At 39.7% G+C, this 21,529-nt stretch overlaps 1 protein-coding gene across 1 annotated transcript in view; it reads right to left on the bottom strand.

The window, feature by feature from the left end:
- Positions 1 to 21,529, bottom strand: part of IQCH (IQ motif containing H) — a 72,601-nt gene that overhangs the window by 17,974 nt on the left and 33,098 nt on the right. Inside the window, exons 13-16 of the mRNA XM_055816056.1 lie at positions 20,649 to 20,921; positions 18,511 to 18,702; positions 7,120 to 7,240; positions 5,071 to 5,357 (exon numbers count right to left, since the gene is read on the bottom strand). Of these exons, the coding sequence (XP_055672031.1) occupies positions 5,071 to 5,357; positions 7,120 to 7,240; positions 18,511 to 18,702; positions 20,649 to 20,921 (873 nt within the window). The remainder of the gene's footprint in view (positions 1 to 5,070; positions 5,358 to 7,119; positions 7,241 to 18,510; positions 18,703 to 20,648; positions 20,922 to 21,529) is intronic.

Raw genomic sequence — 21,529 nt, 5'->3', positions numbered from 1 at the left:
CCCCACGCTGTGCTGCAGGGTGGGCAGCGCAGAGCATGGCGTAGTCAGCGGTAGGCTCTGCCTCGCCACCTTCCTCAGCTGACACTCAACACTGCGAATCCCATCTCAGATAAAACCAACAATGAAATGCAAGAAATGAAGTCTGTGCAGCAGACCGCAGGACAGACAGGTGTGAGGGCTATCAGAGAGGAGTTAGAGCTCCTACAGGCACTACCCTCAATGCTGTTGGTTGCAAACTGCAACCTTCTCTAGTTCTATCGTAATTTAAGGAGGACCTATATGTTGACGGAGGATGAGATAATCTGTAGAAGTCTGTGAATCCCTTGCTGTATGTAGAAACAGTGGCAAACAGGCCAGCTGGGACTGCACATCCAGTGACAGATTGAAAAGCTCCCTTGTGAGGATGAGGAAAATGAAGCTGGGAGACACCTGAGTACCAAACAGAAGCATGTGGAAAGCCCAGTGGAAATATGAGGCAGCGTATCTTACATCTGAAATGCTGCAGCATCACCCAGCTCCCCTGGGCCTGAGGACAGCATCCCCGTTATCACCTTTTGGTCAGTGTAGACTGCAAGAACTGCAGGGGAGTGGGGATGTCAATGTCTCTGTGACAGGCACAAAGCCCTACAGGGACACAAACAGAGAGTACTGTCTCATTTCTACATTCACTTTGGCTTCCCATTGACTTGTGTGTTTGACAGACATGCATCATTCCATCCTTCCTTATCCATCATGCAGTCTGTTTGCTACCAGTCCTCCAAAGGAACACAGTAATATAACAAAAGCACATTGAAGGGAAATACCCGCTAACAGGAGCAATCTTTTAGAAGATAAGTAATTCTCCCTTTTTCATATCAAAGTTAATTTTATGCTTATGACACAGTTTTTAAAGGCCTTCAGATGAAGAGCCTGAAACTGAAAATACGTGCATTTCTTTCCTCTCCTCTGAAGTCCCCTTTGCACGAGTGCACAGGGGAAGTTCATCTGAAGACGAACAGAAGACACGGATTGCAGCATACAGCTGCTCAGTCCACAAAACCAGAAATATGTTTTCACTTATTTGGCCCTTCACATTTCTTAAGACTTGTATTTATGTAGCATGTAACTTTATGAACATTTCAGGGATTTTTAAGTGTTTAAATATTCAGACTGTACTGGCAACAGATGTTCAATGATATCTTTAATTTTCAGTTTTACTGAAAATATCATGTATTGGTTGATATTTTCTATAAAATACAACTTTGAAATATACTTTGCTTCCATGAAATGTATCTGAGCCTTTCAGCTACTGCATTAAAGCGGGCACTTCTGGAATTAGTGAGCAAATGTTCTGAGTCTCTAATAGGATTTCTTGTTTGCCAAAAAAATAGTGCTTTCAGGAACACAATCTTTTGTGTAATCTCTCTCTCACAAGACAGATGGCATCATTAATTGCCTCTACATCTAGTTAAATTTAAAAACCTGCACTTAAATAATGTTAAAGTTGTGGTACATGCTGACAAACATAGGAAATATTAAGGTAGAATCAACTGGAAACAAGGGAGGAAAACCAAGACAGGACAGACAGGAATAATAAGAGGCCACAAGAAACACCGACTGATTTAATACGTCCTCATTCATGCCAGGAAAGGTCACAACCTTAATAATCTAGGAAGCGTTTCTGTGTTTCGGTGAACTCCTGGCTTGAGCGAAGCAATTGGCAAGACTCCCATTGACTTCAGTGGGTGAGAATGTCATCCCTTAATCTTTTTAAAGCAACTTTACATGGAAGTTGTCCAGTATGGCTTATCCGCAGTTCTAATTACAATGCCTGTGTAAATACATTTTGGGAGTCAAACGTAATTGTGATCTGTATTTCAGAGCTAACATTGCTGCGATTCCCTGGTTTACCGCAGTCACCCTACAGTGGTATCAGTTACCAAAAGCCGGATTGTGAGCCTTCTCTGAGCTTCAAATGGAATATAATTACCATAGCACTGCCAAAGAGCCAGCTTTTGCCAATAGATACCATATGCTAACGCTTTGGTTTTAAATACAAGCCCTGTGTTTAAAGCCTTTTCTCACACCATACAAGCTGTGGTTTTCAGATGCCTAGGAGAGACACCCGAGTGGATGTGAGTGCGTACAGCCGCACCATCTTCTGAAAGTCCACCTATACTACATAGCCTATCTCATTAAATACAGGTATGTTCTCTTTTACAGTTAAATACTTCTTAGACAGTGAGGGTCCTAACTGAACACCATAGAAGAAAACAATGTCAAGAGAGCAAATAACAAGGAGTTGCACTGGAAATAACAAGAAATAATTGAGACTTGATGCTGAGATCTTGAATTCACATCTGTATCCATATGCTAATCTTGAATTAGGATAGTTGTACCTAGTAAACTCAACAATACTATTCCTCGCTAACAATAAGGATATAAGGTTCTTTAAAAATTACCTTATTTTCTTTAGTCTTTAAACACAAGGCCACTACTAGAACACTGAAAGCTCAGTTTCTCACCTAGATTTTATTTAATTTTATTTTAGTCTGGCTTTATGCTCTAGGTTTATACATTTGTCATAAAATTCAATCAAAGTGGCCAATATCGCCCAAATTAGGAAGAAGGTAAAATTGTCAAATATATTAAACTCCCACAAGATTGCTAAATTAAGCAGGTGGACAGAGGAAAGAGACCTTACTAGCGACCTTACAGTGGGAAAGGCTGCAGGGTAAGTTCAGCTGGAGAACACATGGGAGCGTAATTTCAAGGCACAAATCTATGGGAAGCGTGGCTTCGCGGTTTTCAAGCTCATGAAAGTGGTTTTATTTTTAAATAGAAGACAGTATTCAGTAATGCCCTTCATTTTGTTTTCATAGTGTCTGACTGGTGAAAGAATTTAATAGATTAAGCTGTGACAAAGAAATCAGACGTTATGAATAAAACAACTACCAGATTAGCATAGAAGCACACGAGATTAATATTTTGTTACAAACTATGATCAAGGCTGATCGTCAACATTCATGCTGGGGATTAAATTTCTGCTTTAAATCCATTCTCTTACCTATTTGTTCCTTGGCACTGAAAGCTGTGTGTCTTGGGACAATATCCTCCATCACTTATAAGATCTAAAAGTTTAGTTATGCATGATAAGGGACAGTGGCCACCTCTCCTCTGTTTCCCAGCCATCCAGTGTAGGCAGCAGTAGGTTCTGGAGTCAATACCCTTCTGCTGGCTTCATTTAATATATTACTTTTTATGTTGGCAAAAGTTCTGATACAGCTATGAGGTTTTGCTGATAGGCTTGTAAACTCTGGCAGGGAGGACTAGGGTCACTTGAGTGGTTCTGGGTTTACCTTTTAAAAAGACACCATTACTCACCTACACAAAAGACTCTCCCGGGCAGGATTCCACAAGAAAGCATTTTAGTCCCTTCCATTCCACTCAGTTATGCCTGACGTAAGTCAGCAGTGCTCCAGCACCCCAAAACTGCACTGGCTTCCTAGCAACATTTTCCTTTCGACAGCATTCAAGGTGTTAACCTTGGAATATCATTCTTCAAAAAGCTGTATTCCTCAGTCTAGGCTCCCTAAAGGGCCACCCATCTCTTCCCACATTAACACAACCTATGCCTGCCATTAAACATGCCCACCGTACGAGGTTTTCAGGACCGGAGGAAGTATGATATACTGCCAGACGGTACTGTAGAACTGAATTTCATAATGCATCACAGTACCTGGATCTGCTGATCTTCTGTTAAAAAATTCAAAATACTTGAAAGCAAACAAACTGCTAATTGTGGACACGTTTGCACTGCAGCAGAAAGCAGCACATAGCCTCAGGCTGTAGAGTGAGAGCTGGAACGGCGCGTTGCACTGCTCTGCTCTCGTGCACTGCCCTTGATACCACGCGTGCAGGAAGGCTCAGAGCCTTGATAGACCAAAAGGGCTCTGACAGAAACACTCAGGAGCCTGTGCAGCCCAAGCAGAAGACTCACTAGGACAAGGATCTACAGAGGGAATTCCACAGGAACATTGCTAGAGATAAACAGCTTAAACTATCACGAGCGCATTTTAAGGAGTTACTGCCCCTCAGGTGAGATGACGTGGATTCGCTGCATTCATTGCCCCCAGGCCCCTACACCTGGGAACCAATGAACGCTCATTTCAATCCCTGCAATGACATCTTTAAACATATGCACTGTCACATGCCAGACACTGACCTCTGTCTCCATTTTGATATTGGGGGATAATTTGGTATCTGGTGCGAGATCACATTTGTCTTTCTTGCAGTAAATTCTTCGCTCAGACATTCTTAAAGTCAAATGGAGAGCAAAAGTGGCTTGAATGAGCATGCCCTCCTTTCCCTTCACAGTGAACAGATATCCCAGAGTCAGCTGTTCTGGACCAGCTCAGAGACACTATTTCCTGACCCAGGGCTGTAACTTCTCGAGTTGTGATAACCGGACTGCTTTCCATTACACCTCTCTACTTAAATTAGCCATTATGATGTAAACCAAATTGTTCTTCACTACCATCCTATTTGCTAGTAGAAATTGTCAATATTCCCTCTTCTTTAGATTCACCCTCAAACCTCAGATGTGCATTCTTACAGACACTGGTTTACTCAAAATAATACAATAACCCCTGTAATTATTTTTACAAAGCAAATACAAGAGATGCAGAACATCAAAACTAAAACCATCTAAACAGCTGTAAGACCATCACCTGTAATTACTAGCTTAATGCAGAATGCACTTATTTTAGGGGGGGAAAGGATTAGAAGGAATTAAAATATTGTTTTCTTATCACTCAGCTTTGAAAGTAGCTGTGGCAGGCTTTGTTGGTTTGTTACTCTTCAGGCTGATGAGAAAGGTTCCTTAGGTCCACCTGGCGGATCAGGTCTAAATTTTATGCTGCTGTTAGAATAACCATGTGCTTTACCTCCATCTGCGTGCCTCACGGCTTAGAAATGAAGTTTGTTCAAAAGGGCAAAGCTTTCTGCTGGTATCTGTTGGAATCAAGTAGGAAAGCAGACATTCTGTGATCTCAGGGGGACAGCATGAGGTAATATATCTGCTCCACTCACCTGCTGCTCCATCGTTTGTGGATGGGTGAAAGTCACAAAATCAACTGAGAAGTAACCGAGCACTCCTTTAGATTTACAGGTTTCTCCAATTTTAAAGCAGAGTGAATTAAGAACTGCTGGATCAACAGAACATTGTGGAATGGTAGTGCCAGATGATCGCAAAGGACCGTCAGCATGGAGCTGGTCTCCAGATGACACTATTTTTATCTTGCCTGTTGGCTCTATCAGCATATCCACCGTAAGGTTTGTGACATTTCCTGAGAGCGGGAAAGCTTCTATCACACCACCTAGTAAGAAATGAATTAGCTGTTAAGCTAGTAATCAAATTCACATGTGATGCTCTTCAGAGTGCACAGAACGAAACCATCCAGCTCCTATTGTGCTCAGACATTGCAGGGAGGACTGCTATGGAGATACAGCAAGTAAATAAATGTAATATGAGCAGCATAGCTAGAACCCATTAATCTCTTAGAAGAGAAAGAAGATATCTCATCTACTATAGCCCTGCACAGTTCAACCAGTGGCTTTTCAGCTGCAGATGTTTTGCAAGCAGTTCCAAACTAGATATATCACTCACCTGACTGGAGAAGTATGCTCTTGGGTAGGATGAATGAATCCTGGCCTGACCTACAGCCCACCTAATCCCCAGGCCCAGAACAGCAGTAAAATGAATGTTGGGACCACAGAGGGAGTGGTATCTCCTGCTGTGGACCAGCCTTGGAAATTTCCATTCATATGATGGTCTTTGACAAATAGCCTGCCCTTTGGTATTCATCCACATGAGGAACTTGGTGTGTAGATGGGAAGGCTTGTAAATGACAACTTCTAGCATGGTCTTGCCCAGGAAAATCACAAAGAAAACCACTTGGCATTTTGGATTTGCCTTTTTACTGCATATAATGCTATAACTCAGGATAAACTACTATGCAATAAAAATTGGTACTAAATGTGTTAACTGGCATTATTTGTCAGAAAAACACATCCAAAGCTTTGAATCAATCTTGTCTCTTCCACAGCTAAAGTAGTATATGGAATGTAGATATCCATTATATAGAATACAAAATGATGGCAGGGCAGAGTAACCACAGAAATTTACTACCCAACCACAAACTCCTTTCCCATCCAAAATTTGGCAGACCAATATAGGATGTTAACACGTCTGTGCAAAGCTAACACTGATTTGCAGTGATTAGACAAGGTGATTATCTGCGCTGCCTCTTAGGGACAGACATAGTCTCAGTTCTGAGCTCTAGGCCAGTTAGGTACCGGCCAACTTTGCTCCAAAGGTGCCATGAATGGGTTTAATGCAGGAAGCCCCGCTGAGGACTCAGTGCCACATGAACAGAACGATCCAGCTATCAGATTAGAGCTCATTCATATTCCTTTGGTTGGAGGGCAAGAAAGAGCACAGCAATGGTCTGACTAGGCGTCTGTGCCAAGGTACTGTAAGGGACAATATGGCACTGCATTACTGATCCGCAGTGGCAACACCACCTGCCTGAAAGGCAAAAACTGGGGAGGCAAAAATTCCACTCTTTGCCAATCTGTTAAAGGTTGTGAGCACATTTGACTTCGTGCAATGTATGTATGTAGCATCCAGAGTTTACATATAGCACCCTTCCTGGTCCTATGGGAAGGAAAAGCTAGTCCCGCAGCTGTCTGCTCACCAGCACCTAAGATGAAACACGCTCCCGCTCACCTACGCGCACACTCAGACATTAGCATTCCCGACAGCCCTTTGCCAAACGCAAGGCTAACCCTAACCCTAACCCTTGAGTCCAGTAACCCAGGGTTAAGGAGTGGGTGCTTATCGATTCCAAATCATGTCAGAAAGGTAATCCAGGATTAATATAGGTTAAAAGCTTGGATAGGACATATGAATGATAGAATAGTTGCCTATAATTCATTCGTAAATGAACATTTGAAGCACAATGGAGAAATAAAAGGAAATAAATATTGAAATGGGCCCAAGATTAACAAGAATATGGCATACAATATGGTATAATTACTCCTTATAACACTTAACAGCGACTTTGCAGTCTTATTTACCTTGACTAAGAAATGTTTGGAGGAATTTTTCCCATGTAGGGAATCGTTTCTCATTGACTGGCTGTACGTGCTGTGCTAAAAGGCCCGGCAGCTCCTCGGAGATCTTCACCAAAGCTGGCTCCTGCGGAAACAAATTAAATAGAACCACAAGCAATTTTACTACAGAAATGAAAACTGCTTGTGGGGTGATTAAAAACCAGGCCTCCAACAGGCAAAAAAAAAAAAAAATTGTGGTTACTGTTTACCCACAGTCAGGAAGCCTTTTTTAATTTTTCTGCTTACTACTCTTCCCTCCTATTGAAAACTGTCCTTCTCTGAAAGACAATCCCCCCCTTTCAATATAGCATCTATTGCATTATAATTTATATCAATAATTTGATCTGGCAACTGAAAATGCTAAGCACTTGGTAACTGCTTAGGGATCAATATCAGCAGTCAATAACTTCTACATTGTTTATATTTTGAAACTGAGTGTATTGAAATAGTCACATATGCCAGAAGTAGTTTTACTGATTCTATGTTTAAGCTGTTATATCAACACAAACACCCTTTAGTTTAAGAAAGAAAAAGAAAAAAAAGGAAGAATTATCAGCCAAAAGCATTTCTAAAGCAGGAAATATCCTTTACACTCTCCAGTAAGTAACATAAATTCACAAGTGTATTTGTGCCTCTATCTTTGGTCAAACTTGATTAGTCATACTATAGGAGATCAGCTAGCTTTTTCTTAGTTTCAAATTCTTTACTATATTATCACACACACAAAACAACCCCATTAAATACAGAAACTAACTGCATTGCTTTTACTGTTCAAAAATGTCCCAGAAGTATACAAGCATATAAAGTGCAAGGACCCTGACTCTATTGCTTCAGGCTCCTTTTCTTGCTGCTTCATAAGCATTCGCCTGCTTCCCCTGGGTCTCTTTGCTTCTGTTTTACATCCTCTCTCTTCAGCATCCTGTGTTTCAGAAGATGACCAACCATCCTCTGATTCTGGCAATGTCCTAAGCCACAATCATATTATCTTGAGCTCTGGAGGAACATGATAAAACCTTATGGCTAACATCTAAGAATAGGGGAAAAAAATAAATATCTATTTTTCCACACCAGTGACTTTGAAGAGATGGGCTTTCTCATGAAGCACATGATGTGGCTTAACCAAAATATAAATTCAAAATCAGTTTACTGTGATGTATCTAACAGAATAAGGAGGAAGAAGAGGATGGGTATCAACTTTGCATATAGGAGACCTAGATATATCTTGTTCCTGAATACCTGAGACTGAGACCTCTGCCTGAGACCTCAGGAAAGTCACTTTCCGTCTGTGCCTCAGCTGTCCAGCCATGAAAGGGGGACAATTGCTGTCCCTATCTCACCTGGAATTGAGAAAAAAAAAAAAAAGTCTTAAAAATATTGAGGCGCTTAGGTAATGATGCTGATCCCATAGGGCTATGTGCACCCCTATCATATACCAAGGAGAAAAGTATGTTGTTGACTTTAAATATCTCGGAAAAAAACATTAAAAAATGGGTTTAGTCAGTTTATCAATATACTAAGCAGCACGACCTTAACCTTACGGCAGAAACAAAGGGCCACATAAAATATGAGATCCAAGTTCAGAATTAACCCAGATTCAGGTCTTATACTGCTCGTTTCCTTACAAACTGTACAGAGGAATTCAGGTTTTGGGTAGCTCAGCTGACTAAAACAACAGAGCAGTGAGCAAATATCAGTTGGCCTTGTCTCAATTTGTATTTACGTTGAAATATCGCTACGCCAAGAAGTCACAAGATGAGGTGGTTTGCTGCACAGCGAAAATAAAGGCAGCTTTGGAGTGAGGATGCAAGCAATGATGGATGTCATGGAGATGCTGACCTACAAATCAGTTTGCACCTGTCAGTGCATTCCGCGATACCTCTGTCACTCTGCCTCATGCCCAAGTTACATTGACTTCAGGTATTGTGCAGTTTAAACAGAAATATAAAAAACAAACAAAAGAAGAGACATGCCATGGCTGCCTGAAAGCTGTTGATAAGTTAGGGGGGGGGGGGGGGGGGGGGGGGGGCAACAGTAATCCCTGCTGATCTGTAGAAACATTTGGGAATGCTGTGACCAAGCTTGTGTTAGTAAAAATTAAAATTATGAGCACGTGAAAGGGGAAATAATTTTCCATTGCAACAGTTCAGAGGGACATGAGGGCAGCCACGTCAGCTCCACGGAATAGGGCTGGGGACAGTTGAATTTCCTTTTAGAGAGAGCTGGTTTTGAGGATCACAGGTGGCTGGGAAAGAAAGCTCCTAAACTGGGTGCAAAATCAAGCAAAACTCCCAAACTCTGAAGCATACTGAAGGGCACTTGTGAGCCAGGGAAGTGGAGGCAGCTGGTAAGGCACAGAGACTCTAGTCACCTCAATCTATACATATAGTAACATCACAATGCTACTGCTCTCCATCCTTATGATGAGCATTAGACAGGCAAGACTGTTGTGGTTCTGCCTTGGCAGACCAAGTGTTGCTTGTTTACATCAGGTCAAATAGTGTTTGAAGGGGACTTGAGCATAGGATGAACTCCGAGCGCCCGTCAGGGCAAGTGGACGCACGGTGCCCAGCTCAGGAGCATCTTCCAGTTCAAAGCACCCTCAGTATTCGCCAACTGCGAAGGATGCGTGTATCAAAACCAAGCACCTTACGGAAACAAGACAGTGGCTTTTAAAGAAGTAACTAATTCAAGAAAATCTGAAAAATGTTCTCATGAGATCAAATCCAACGTAACAGTGCTTTTAACCGGTAATGCCTAGATAATCAAGGTGTTCACAGAAGGGAGTCAGGCAACCGCTTTTTAAGGAGCAGCACCTGGAATTCTAGTTGGAAGTTTTTTGCAACTGTAAGCTCTAAAAAGGCAATAATCCTGATTATAGGGAGTTTTAGTAGGCAAATTCAAGCCCGCATCCAATACTCACTCACAAAGTCAAACCTTTTATAAGGATCAGTGCTCGGTAGGCTAATTTCATTTAAATTGGACGGTATCTCCAGCAGAGCTTACCAATGTTTTATTTCTTGATGTGGCCCAAACCAATTCAGAATCATAGGCTCAATAGAAACAGGGAGCATTTGTTGAACACCTTCAGCTGATGTTTCTTAGCACCAGTGAAAAAGGAGCAGCCCAAATACTGTTTACATCATGTAGAAATCTTTTAAATCTCTTGCATCTTTTTACAACAACAAGTAAGTATGAAAAAAAACCCGTACACCTTTCCCCCTCTAAGTATGATTTCTTACCCTTCTTCAAGCTTGATTTTGAAAGGCTTTCTTAGAATGTCAGTTGCAACAAAAGATTAGGACCAGATGTGGCATATGTTGAAGGCATGGGTAGGAAATCTACTCAAGACACATCAGGCAGCAAAGAAAAGCCTGTTGAGAAGGTAAGTAAAAAATAGAAAGAAGAAACAGACTTAGAAATAGGAAGACCGACCTGGGGAAAGAAAGAGGCTGCAGAGCAGAATCCATGAGAAAGACCATGGGCTTTTTAGCCAAAAATCAGATTGAAAGGAAATTATTTACACCTTGCAAGCAAACAGAGTGAAGAAAGTAACTCCAAATAAGTAAAGCTGAGTGGGCCAGAGAAGAATAAAATCAGCAGACAGATCCTCAGCAATACAAAGTGCCACATCTCTGCTGAAGTCAATGAAGCTATGGCAATTTATGCCACTTCGATGGCACTATGACAATTCATACCATTTATACAGTATATCCTTTATACTGCAATCAGTGCAGCTATGATAACTTTTTCCAGCTGCCTTGATGTGAATTGGTCCAGCCCAGCTTATTCTCATGTTCTCAGCGACACCAGAAAATATGGTTATATTGGAAGAGGCCAGCGACCGCAGTCTGACTGTCCAAATTATTCCATTATTACCTATTTTGCAAATTAAACTGCTCTGACATTTTTTCTAATTCAGACAGGTACGTGCTGGCCAGAACCACGATCTACCACACTGAACAAAACAATCTGAGAGGTTCATAAAAATGGAAATGTATTTGGAAGTGATACGCTGAATACCCTATCTACTTAAAGTTTGCAACCTGATTTAAAGCCCAGGCATTTAATTGTTAACTGCAAATTTTGAAATTAAAAAGTGCCAATTTTGCCTTCCACGAGCTGGAAAACTATGTTCTGATAGAAGGCAACATCATGTAAAACAGTCATCATTACCAAGTAACACAAATGTTTTTTGTATGTAAAATTGCTTTGTAAAATATTTGCTCCATCTGCTGAAAGTAGCAAAGACAATTTTCCCTGATAGCTAATGGCCCATTTCAGCTGTATGGCAAGCGATTCACCGTGGCTGCAACTTGCATTAAGTAGAATGGTGAAAACAGTGCACAGAATTCTCCACTTATGTAGTATTATCTACTCACTGCTTCCTGAGAGCCCGTCCCTCATTATCATGGCCTTCGCTGTGGATCAGCACGCAGGACTAGGGTTGCTTTGACTCAAGAGGCTTTTTGTCAAACTGAGGCACATATGCTATGTTTCAATACAAAAGCACAAAACAGCCACTTTCCTTGACTACAAGAACAAGAAGGTTAGTTCTCTTTCAACTTTCCAGCACTTAGACTGCTGTTCCTTTTTTCACACCACATGGGGCCATGGTTTTCTCTTCTGGCTCATGCTGTCACTCTGCACGCTGAGGATTTCAATATATAAAGATCAAGCACTTCTTTTAATTCTAAATTCAACTACACACACACACACGCACCAAAAAAAAAAAGCAAAAAAACCCCACTGGCCTAGTCCAAACCCCCCCTCCCAATTGGTTGGCTCATTGTATACTCTGCTATTTACCGTGCCTCCATTGAAAAGCACATGTTTACATTGTGCCCTGAACTACTTCAACATCTGCTAACAGACCAATAAAAAATAAATAAACCAGGATTGTTCAGAAAGAGAGATTCTTTCTATTTCCTCTGAACGCTCCTAAACCGGCAGCAGCAATATGCTGCAAGATCCCTTTTCATAGATGTCATCTCTGAAAACAATATATGCGGGGAAACAAAATATAAAATCAGAACAGCCTGTGCTCCAAAAAGCAAACCGAAAGAGGATCTTGAAAGCTCTATGAACCTGTCAAATAATTCTCCATATTTATACACAGCATGTTAATCTGAGGTTAGGACAATTTTATTAAATAGTTTGCTTTTTTAATTAAAAAAAACCAACCGATGTGCATTGCTATTTTATGCATAAAGTATGTTTTTTGCGAGGTTGCAGCCTTTGTTTTTCAAGGTTCCCCACATCTACCTTCACAGTGAAGAAAACAACCATCATAATCTTAAAAAAATCTTTTTTTTTTTTTAATCATATATTTCTTTCAAATGTAGCATTTGTAAGTTCAGGACATCGGAGTGTTAATCCTCATAAAAAGACGAGATAAGCAATATTTGAAAGCCTCTTTTTCTGTACTTTAATGAGATCTCTGCAAATGCACAAACAATTCAGATGCCCTCAGATTAATAATATTTTACTTTTCTCTCTTTCAGTCTCTACAGATTTTGTTCATTTCTGTTCACTTGCCCTCCTTTCTGGCTTGTATCGCTAAAGAAAGGGTTCTAATGAGTTCCAAAAATGTGATTTCAAAAAGAAAAGAGATGTCATATAGATAATCCACAGTCACTTCCCAGAAATTTTATCTAAATTGCAGAGCTGTTACGCTAAAGGAATTGTCAGACAAAACCTGCATTGTGTTTCACAAACAACACACTGTTAAACTTCTTTTATTCTTAGAGTTGCCTATGTGTTACTTTTTGGATTTTAGCAAAATAAACATTTTTAAAATAATCCAAGCAGGCATTTTATTGGATGCGATAACATTAACGGATTTCAAATTTCTTTAGTGCTCTTGCTTTATCCTCTCCTTCCACACTGTTATTGCAACAAACTGGCACTTAAATTCAATTGATTCAAAATATTCTGGATCCATATGGCCTAAAACCCTGGAGCTGAAGTTCTGATATTGCCTCACTGCTGTTTTCTAGCATTTGCCTCTACTCCAGTCCCCAGATGGTGGAAGTAACATTTAAACCTCCTTTCCTCTGCCTTGTACAATAGACCTTGGCACCATTTCAACTGTTTACTCCGGTAATTAACAGCACTGATACCACAACAATTACAACTCCTACAATCTTAACACAATAATGCTATGAATTAGTGAGAGCTAATGGCTGGAAGGTATAGTGGTTCCAGACTGCGAGATCTGTGCATTTTTAGAATAAAATAAAAGGTACAAACAGCACGCTTTCGGTAGACAATGATTACCTAGTAATTAGTTTACACAAAGCTTCCTATTTAATGGCAAAACGCTGTAATTAACGCGTGACAGAAAATCAAAGGGTACTTTGTAAGCGTATGAAAAATTAACACTGCAGGCCTATAGCTTTATGTACTGATTAGAAGCATATTAAATCAATAGGACATACAAACCAACAGCTTGCATATCTGATTATTGCAAGTCTCACGAATGGAGATCATGGCTTTAATCTAACCGAGGGATACAATTATCACGCTTTATTTTACTTAAGATTTGAGAATCACCTGAAACGTCACCATGGCAGGCACACAGGTATATTAATAATCTGAGAAAGAGCACTCTGGACTGTTCGCGGATACGGTGAATATTTAAGCTATTTAGGATATATTGCTGAGAGATCACTGCCTGTGCTAGGAAACAACCTGCAGCTGTATTGCTTTATAGGTAATCAATTCCTGTCCAAAACCTTTGGGTTCTTTCTCTTTTTCCTATCATCGTATCAGTTAGAAGAAATTTTACAAGCCTGTCAAAATGCTGTAAATGCATCTTCTGTGGATCTGTCAAGAGTTTCTGGCCCTCTTCAGGCTGAAAAAAATACCACACCTGCAGCCGTGTGCGTGCACCAACAGCAGAGCAAAGGCTACTCGCTTAAGAACCCCCTGGGCAGACTTCAGGTGTTACACTAAGGCCAGTTTGATCGCTTGCGGTTTATCCCAGTTGCAGTACTATTCGCAGCACTGCCCTAGAACAAGGCCAGTGGTGGCACAAGAGGCAAACAGAGTGGTGAAAATGGGAATGGGTAGCAGAAAGGAAAAAAACAGGGATAGGCAGCTTTGCTGTGTTCAAAGACTGTCAGAAATAGTGTGCCTGCAATGCCATGTTGCTAAAATTACATCTTTGGCAGTATTACGGTTGGGTTTCTTTTGACAAACATATGCTCTTTACTCCGAATTCCTTACTTCAGTAAAGAAACAAGATGTGGTATGTAAGCTTCAGCTTTCTTACAGTGAATGTGACTCATTTAACCAGTAAACAATCTGCTCACCACTATTCCCGATTTTCAGATAATCACAAAATTTATCTATTATTTATTACAGGACTTTTGAAAGTTGACCAGAAAATTTTTATTTTAAAGGAACATCCAGCCTTTCACATAATTTTATCTCGGCCTTTGAAACTGTAATTTTCCAATAGCAATCAATGCAAAATCTTGCAGCCAGGTTCTGAATATTGCTTTATGCAACCCAGAGTGAAAGTTGGATTTGTCACCTTTTGAAAAGATTTTTATTTCCTTGTACACATTTTAGTGAATTAACCAAGATGCAGTCTATAAGGAAAAGAAACTGTGACAAAACACTGTGACACAACTGGAGGCAATAAGATTCAAACACTCTAACACTTAAAACAGTAGGCTGCCCAAATGCATTAAATAGCTTTTTTCTTCTACAACAGATATTTAATGGAGAGTTTTGAAATCGTTGTGTAGCTATGGCCAATTATAATGGCTTATTGAGAGAACATTGATGCTTTTTTCCTGTGCCTTGCTCTATTGTATTTTCAGCTCTTCTCTTCTTTACCCCCCACACTGATCCCTTTTTTTGTCTTCAGCTTGATCTTCGTTATCTTTAGGATTGCTGCTAGGTAAACTCATATCGTGTGGCTGGTCCTGGTGGTTAATTAAGAGTTGCAGTGTAATAAAAGATAATTTTAAAATTAATTTCACTAGTAATTTAATCTAGTGATTTAGATACTGTTTAGCATTCTACAGTTACACAAGAGGATGGGAACTCTGCATAGTGCTGTATTTTACATAAAAGGGGAAACTGTTAAAAGAAGAAAAATGGCAGCACTAGCAGAAAGGTGATGTTCACTTTCCTCTAAGAGGGAAGAGGGCTGCAAGTGTTCTGAGAATTTAAGGTGGCCATCTGAGTCTCAAGATTCGGAGTCAAAGGCCAGGAGGCATCACAGACTTTGACAGCCTGGTGTCTGTTCAAAAACCAACAAAAGGCACCAAATACACTTTGTAGACCACTTTTCCACCAACCTTCAGCTTGAATTGTGAGTGGGCATCTGAATGTCTTCAGGGTCACGAAAGCATGGCTGTGTAAGGTCTGCTTAGCCCCGAATCTTGTCTCTGACAGTGGTCACAAGTGGATGCCCAGGCACGTATGAAAACAGAGCAAACACTTCTATTCCCCAGATACTCTCCCAGCCTCCAACAATTTGCAGCTCTGAATCCCTCTTAAGCCAGAGACTCTGTCGGTGATGATAGTTAATAATTTTCTCTTCCATGAATTTATAAAGTCTCTCAGCAAGGCTTCATATAAGTATAGGTGAGATTTTCCAAAACCTGAAAAACTGAACTGCTGACTTCCAACTTCTTAGCACACTTTGGAAAACCACAGATTAACAAAGATTATGGATATCTTTCTCTAGATACTCCAAACAGTTTTTCACTTACTCTAACAGTAACAGAACCAGTCTTCCTGCTACGCATGGACTAACTGAAGCTTGAATTGGTACAGAAAATGGGGGCCAGATCCCAATATTCCTTTTCACACTGGAGAATGCCTCCACAAATGGCCTCACGATTGCCAAACGTGCACTTGTGGTGGCAGCACTTATCTTGACACTGAATATTGTTGGAATCTGGGTCTCATGATGAATTTTTTTTATACGCTGACAGACTTCAGCAGCGCACAGTAGGATGAGGGCCTTACAGAGCATACTCAGCATTGTTTGTGAATTCAACCCTTTATGCAGCTGCAAAATATTTTTTCAGGTAACTCAGATGTTGCATTTAAGTTAACAAGGTAAAATATATCGATAATCCTGTCCTGCACTTTTGTTTGCCCAACGTTGTATTTGAAATGAAGAATCTAAAATCAGTCTCATTTTTAGATGGAATAGATCTTTTTACACAGTTCAAACTCACAAACTACATTATTTTTAATCTGTTGCCTACTACATACCAACGAGGAAAATCTGGGTATCGTGTCGCAAACTACTATGCAAATGATGCTATTTGTAAGTATTACCATAATTTAGTGCTTACAGTCATATTCTCATTTCTAATAATTCTACCAGAATGGGGAGTCTTTTCACTGTACTCTTAGCCTGCAGGATAGTCTTTCATCAAGAAGCTGAATTTTTTAATAACCTGCCAGCATACGTTTTGTATGTGGCAGCCTATGCCGATGACACAATGTCTTCATTATCAAAAGAAACAGGTCTACATACTGTAATAGGACATTAAAGCATGCCTGTGCTCATAAACTAATGCTTTGATGTTTAAATGTGTATCATTACAATGGTATTCCTTAACAAAGGATGATTTTAATCCTCTGCTCTCAATGGCAATACTCATCGGAGGCTGCAATTCATTATATAAAAAAGGTCTCCTGTTCTACAAAAGAGGGCTAAACTCAGAAGGCAGAAAAAGTTGAACACATATATTCAAACAAGACATTCAAAATGGTGGCAAGTTTCACATTTTGCCAAAGCCCGCTAATACCAGTCTGGGTTTATGGAAGCTTCCTGCTGACTCTAGGAAATCAGATCAAATACATGATTTTTTGTATGTATTTTCCAACCGCCAACATATGTTTGTGTTTAAGGGCTTCTAACGGGTTGATTCCTGGTTGCGTCAAATCTCAACATAAATGCAGTATAAATGGGAAACCAAAAAAAGCCAGTTACTGTGATGTCCTTTATAAAGAGTCACTTAGCCGTGAAAGAATGGAAAAGGCACAGGAATGCTAGTCCTAACTCTAGGTAACACCACTTATATAGGGAATTTATACCAGCAAAGAACTAGACTTGGTGAATCCTGTCTCCTGCCCCACTGACTCAGACGGTGGGAGCAGGATCTGGATATACTGTTGGCTTTATGTCCCAGAGAGCTGGGTGGCCCGGTAATGCTTCACTGGGGTGGCTCTCTGGTGCTCTGCTTTATACTGCTTGAGTTGCACAGAGTGAGGGATCTTCAGCAGATCAGAGAAATTAGCCCTTCAGCTTTGTACCATAAGCTCTATTCTATAATGTGGAATTATTTTGTAGTTGTCAAATGCAACAGAACTGTAATCAGCACAATTTGAAATTTTAATATACAATATAATTCAATCAAACAAAAATTTCAGACCAGTTTTGATTGAATTAAAAAAATCAAAAGAGCTATAATGAGTAGTTTATGTAAATTAAACCATTCTTTCTGGATACATTCCTTCTGGCTTTAAAACCATTACATTAGGAATGAATTTGGCACAATATACAGAAATATCAAATGCTTATTGAAATTAACACATTTAAATACCAATGAATATTTAAACTACAAATAGTTCTCTGAATGCCAGAACTAATGAAGTCTAGTTTCATATGGATTTTTCTGCAGTTGAAATGTATCATCTTTCATCCTCTCAGTCACGTGGATTCTTAGGAATCTACTGCATGAGTTCATGCTATACTGTTTCCCTCAGTGAAGTATTTATAGGATCTCTCTCCTTACCTAAACACCCGCTGTAATGAAACACGCAGGACTTTAAATGATCTCGCAGACCTCAAGTGTTCTGTCGTATACAGTTGAAAATAGCTCACAGGTTTAAAAGCTATTAGTTAGGCAAAACATAAAAAAAAAACCCTTAGAAAACCAGATTAAGTAGTAATCTGTCTGTATGTAGTCCGCAACTGATTAGTAGTGTTCAACTAATTAGTCCAACACTTTGTTGCAATAATTCCAAGTTTCTGTGTAGATCTAAGGCTCTGCCACCTGTATGCTTTCATTTATACATGTCCTCACTTCAGATAAAAAAAACCTCTGTGTAAAATTTGCATGTTACTGCATATGAATGAAGTGTTATGACACCCAGCTTATTCCACAGTTGGAAGCCAGGCATTCATTTCTATTTTGGAATATTTAACTGTTTTATTTGAATTACTGTTACCTATTGCTTTGTACAAGCGAGTCTGGACTCTAATATCAACCTTACCAAAGTCTTACAATGAAAGCTCAGAGAAAAGATTTGCTGTGCCAAAGAACCCCAGTGGACTATCAAGAGGCCATGAAAACAAATTAAACAAATCACACTTACGTGTGCCCACTTCTTACTCCATATCTCAGGGCTGTGTCGCTGACGTTCCTTTTGAATCCAGTGGTAACATTTCAGGTGCGAAATAACGTCACAATAGGCAGTGCCATTTCCTCCAGACTCATTGTTCACTTTAAACAACCAACGCCGCACTTCCATATTGTCAATGATGAGCTGGCTGAGAACGCTAATCATCTGTGGAGCAATGACACAGAGATCTTTTGCACCGTGACAATATTAAATTGTTCCCCGATTTAGACTTCCAGTTCCCCAGTGCTTGGACTTGAAATTTATTTTCTAAATACCGCTGCTTTTTCTTAAAGATGCTTGAGTTGTTACCCTTATCTTGAATAAGGAGCGAAAGCACCCTTGAACATTTTTTGGTGGAGAACCTAGGGCCTCCATCCTGCACTTCAGTCCACAAGTACAGGCTACCAAACAGCAACTGAGCACCTTTGGTGGTCAGTGAAGCTGTATTCTGCAGAGAGAAATTTGCCTGTCCAGGCTTTTTTGTCTGATGAGAATCTTAGGCTTTGGATAACCACTACTGCTCAATAAATGTTTGTGACAGGGTAAAATGTGGGATGGGCTACACTATTTGCAAAATCTAAGAAATAATTGTGCCAGATTCTAACACCAGCCAAAACATCTGTGAAATTTTCCTACTGGAGAGTCCGTTGTATGGTTATAAATAAACGAAGGAGTTACCAGGCAGGCTTTATAAAAATGCTAATTATTTATTTGTGTATGTACACAGATTTAAATGGCTTTAAAATGCCTTTTGTCCAGCTGGTGTAGGATGCAATTAGCTTCTTCAAAACTGCAAATGCCTTTGAACCTGGTAAAAGTATTACCAGATCTTGTTGCATTGGCTAGAGCCTTCCACGTTTTCTGTGTAGTAAATTTGGGGACTTTCATTTCTTTTTTTAATGTTGACCTAAAGTACAATTACATGTGTGCTCCCGATGCTATTATTTGTGGCTTTTGAGAACTGCATAAATGCGTTTTTCTTGATGACCCCCCTACAGTAATGAAATGGATCAATAATATTGTAAGGACTGTACCAATCACAAAGAATTATGTTCTATCTTTAAGTGAAAACTGAATTGTGCTTTAACATAGCATCACCTTGCTTAGATTATTTAACCTAAAATGCCAATATCTCATACAAGCAAACAACAGAAGTAGAACTTCCATAACACTGTAGTATGAATCAAAAGTATTTGATGCACATAAATTATTTACAATAAATCAAACAGTTGTTTTTCAGATCATTGATCAAATATTTATTTCATCTACTATAGCAGTCACAATGTATTTGTATAGCTTAGATTGTTTTCAGTGTTAAGGATGATTAATAAAAAGCAAAGCAACGTGAAAAGCCTCTCTAAGAAGCAGGAATACCTACAAACCCTGACACTGATGATTTTCCTGTGTGAGATGTCGCACCACAATAAATATATTTTTTTACAAATCAGTGCAGATCATACTTAGACATATCATTGCAAACTGCAAAATCAGCTTATAGGTGAAATACTGAGGCACTGAATGCAAAAATAAATAGATATAAATCGAACACAGTACAGAAAACTTGTGCCTTGTGATTTTAGTTCAGTAATATTTTATTCTCTTCTTACTGGTCATGCTAACAAGATAGGTGAATTTAGCAATGTTAAGCTAGATACAAAGTAAAACTTCAGTTGCAGATAGGCTCATTGAACCTCAATTTGAATAGGCTGACTGCTTAAGTGGAAGAAATTCTCCCTTCATCAAATACTTCATTTTCCCAGAAACCCTTGTTCTATTTTTAGTCACTGGTAAAACTCCTGTTAATCTCACTGAGGCTGTGACTTCATCCATGGAGCAGCAACACAAACTGTTGGAAATAAGTGGCCAAACACCCTTATATCTTCTCAAGAAAGACCATGAAGAATACCAGAACAACCGTATTACTTCCTGACTAGGAAACAAATTGCATTTACTTAGATAGAGCCAAAAAAGAATGCAACATCACACATGATTTAATCAAACCCAGTTAAGGTTTCATTGAGAAGAGTCATTGCAATTGTGCAACATTTGCATTCTATCAGGTGAAACCAGGCACCTGCATGTTGACCCATCGCAGACCACATCCTGCTTACCTGTTCGTTGTTGTAGATGTCAGATTCTCCGGGAGGGGTTGGCACACAAGCATTGGCAAAAATTCGTTTACTTCCAGACTTGGTACTATAGAGGTGAGCCACTTCTGGCACGGAGCCTAATATAGGCACATTTAGCATGTCAGCCACCGCTAAATCATCTTTGTGGGGAACCCCTCCAACAATGTAGGCATTTCTGTTCTGGATAAGAATTTTTATTCTTTTGATTGTCTTGGGACTGTACTTCAGCTGAGTGGCTAGGCACATGTGATGCTTCTGTATAAAGATAACATTATTCTTGTTAAAAGGTGTTCTTTTCTATTCCATGAACCTAATTTATAATGTTGCACACAATAAATACATTATTAATAGCAGGCTGGGTTATGACCTATCCTGTAGCTTAGCAGTTTAAATTGATAAAAGCTGTTGGGGTGAGGCTCCATAATCGTGCACATCTTTAGTGTGTTGGAAATGGGCTCATTGGGAATAGAACTAATTACTACACATCTGTATTTATTTGATCCATGCGGAATTATCCTTCTGTCAGTCGGCAGAGAGGCTGGTGGCCTTTGGATAATAGTGATTCATCTCAGCAACACTTCTGGCATGGTTTAACTCTAAAGCTCCTAAAAATCAATACAAAAATGAAGAAAAAAACCCCTATAGCAGGGAATGTATTTCACCATACAGTTCAGCAGTATTTTAAGTGATTCTCTGAGAATAAACCACTTTGATTTACAAAACCTTTCACTGATCACATTAAATTACTGGGGATATACATTTCCATTACACAGTAGTTCTAGATAGCTACTGTAAACACAACTACAGAGTACTCAAAGAGAGCGTAGTAATTTTGTTGTTTAAGTACAAGGGTTTCAACTTTT

The sequence above is a fragment of the Falco peregrinus genome, chromosome 1, assembly GCF_023634155.1.
Source record: "Falco peregrinus isolate bFalPer1 chromosome 1, bFalPer1.pri, whole genome shotgun sequence".
Taxonomy (NCBI): domain Eukaryota; kingdom Metazoa; phylum Chordata; class Aves; order Falconiformes; family Falconidae; genus Falco; species Falco peregrinus.
This window is presented reverse-complemented; position numbering and strand designations above follow the sequence as displayed.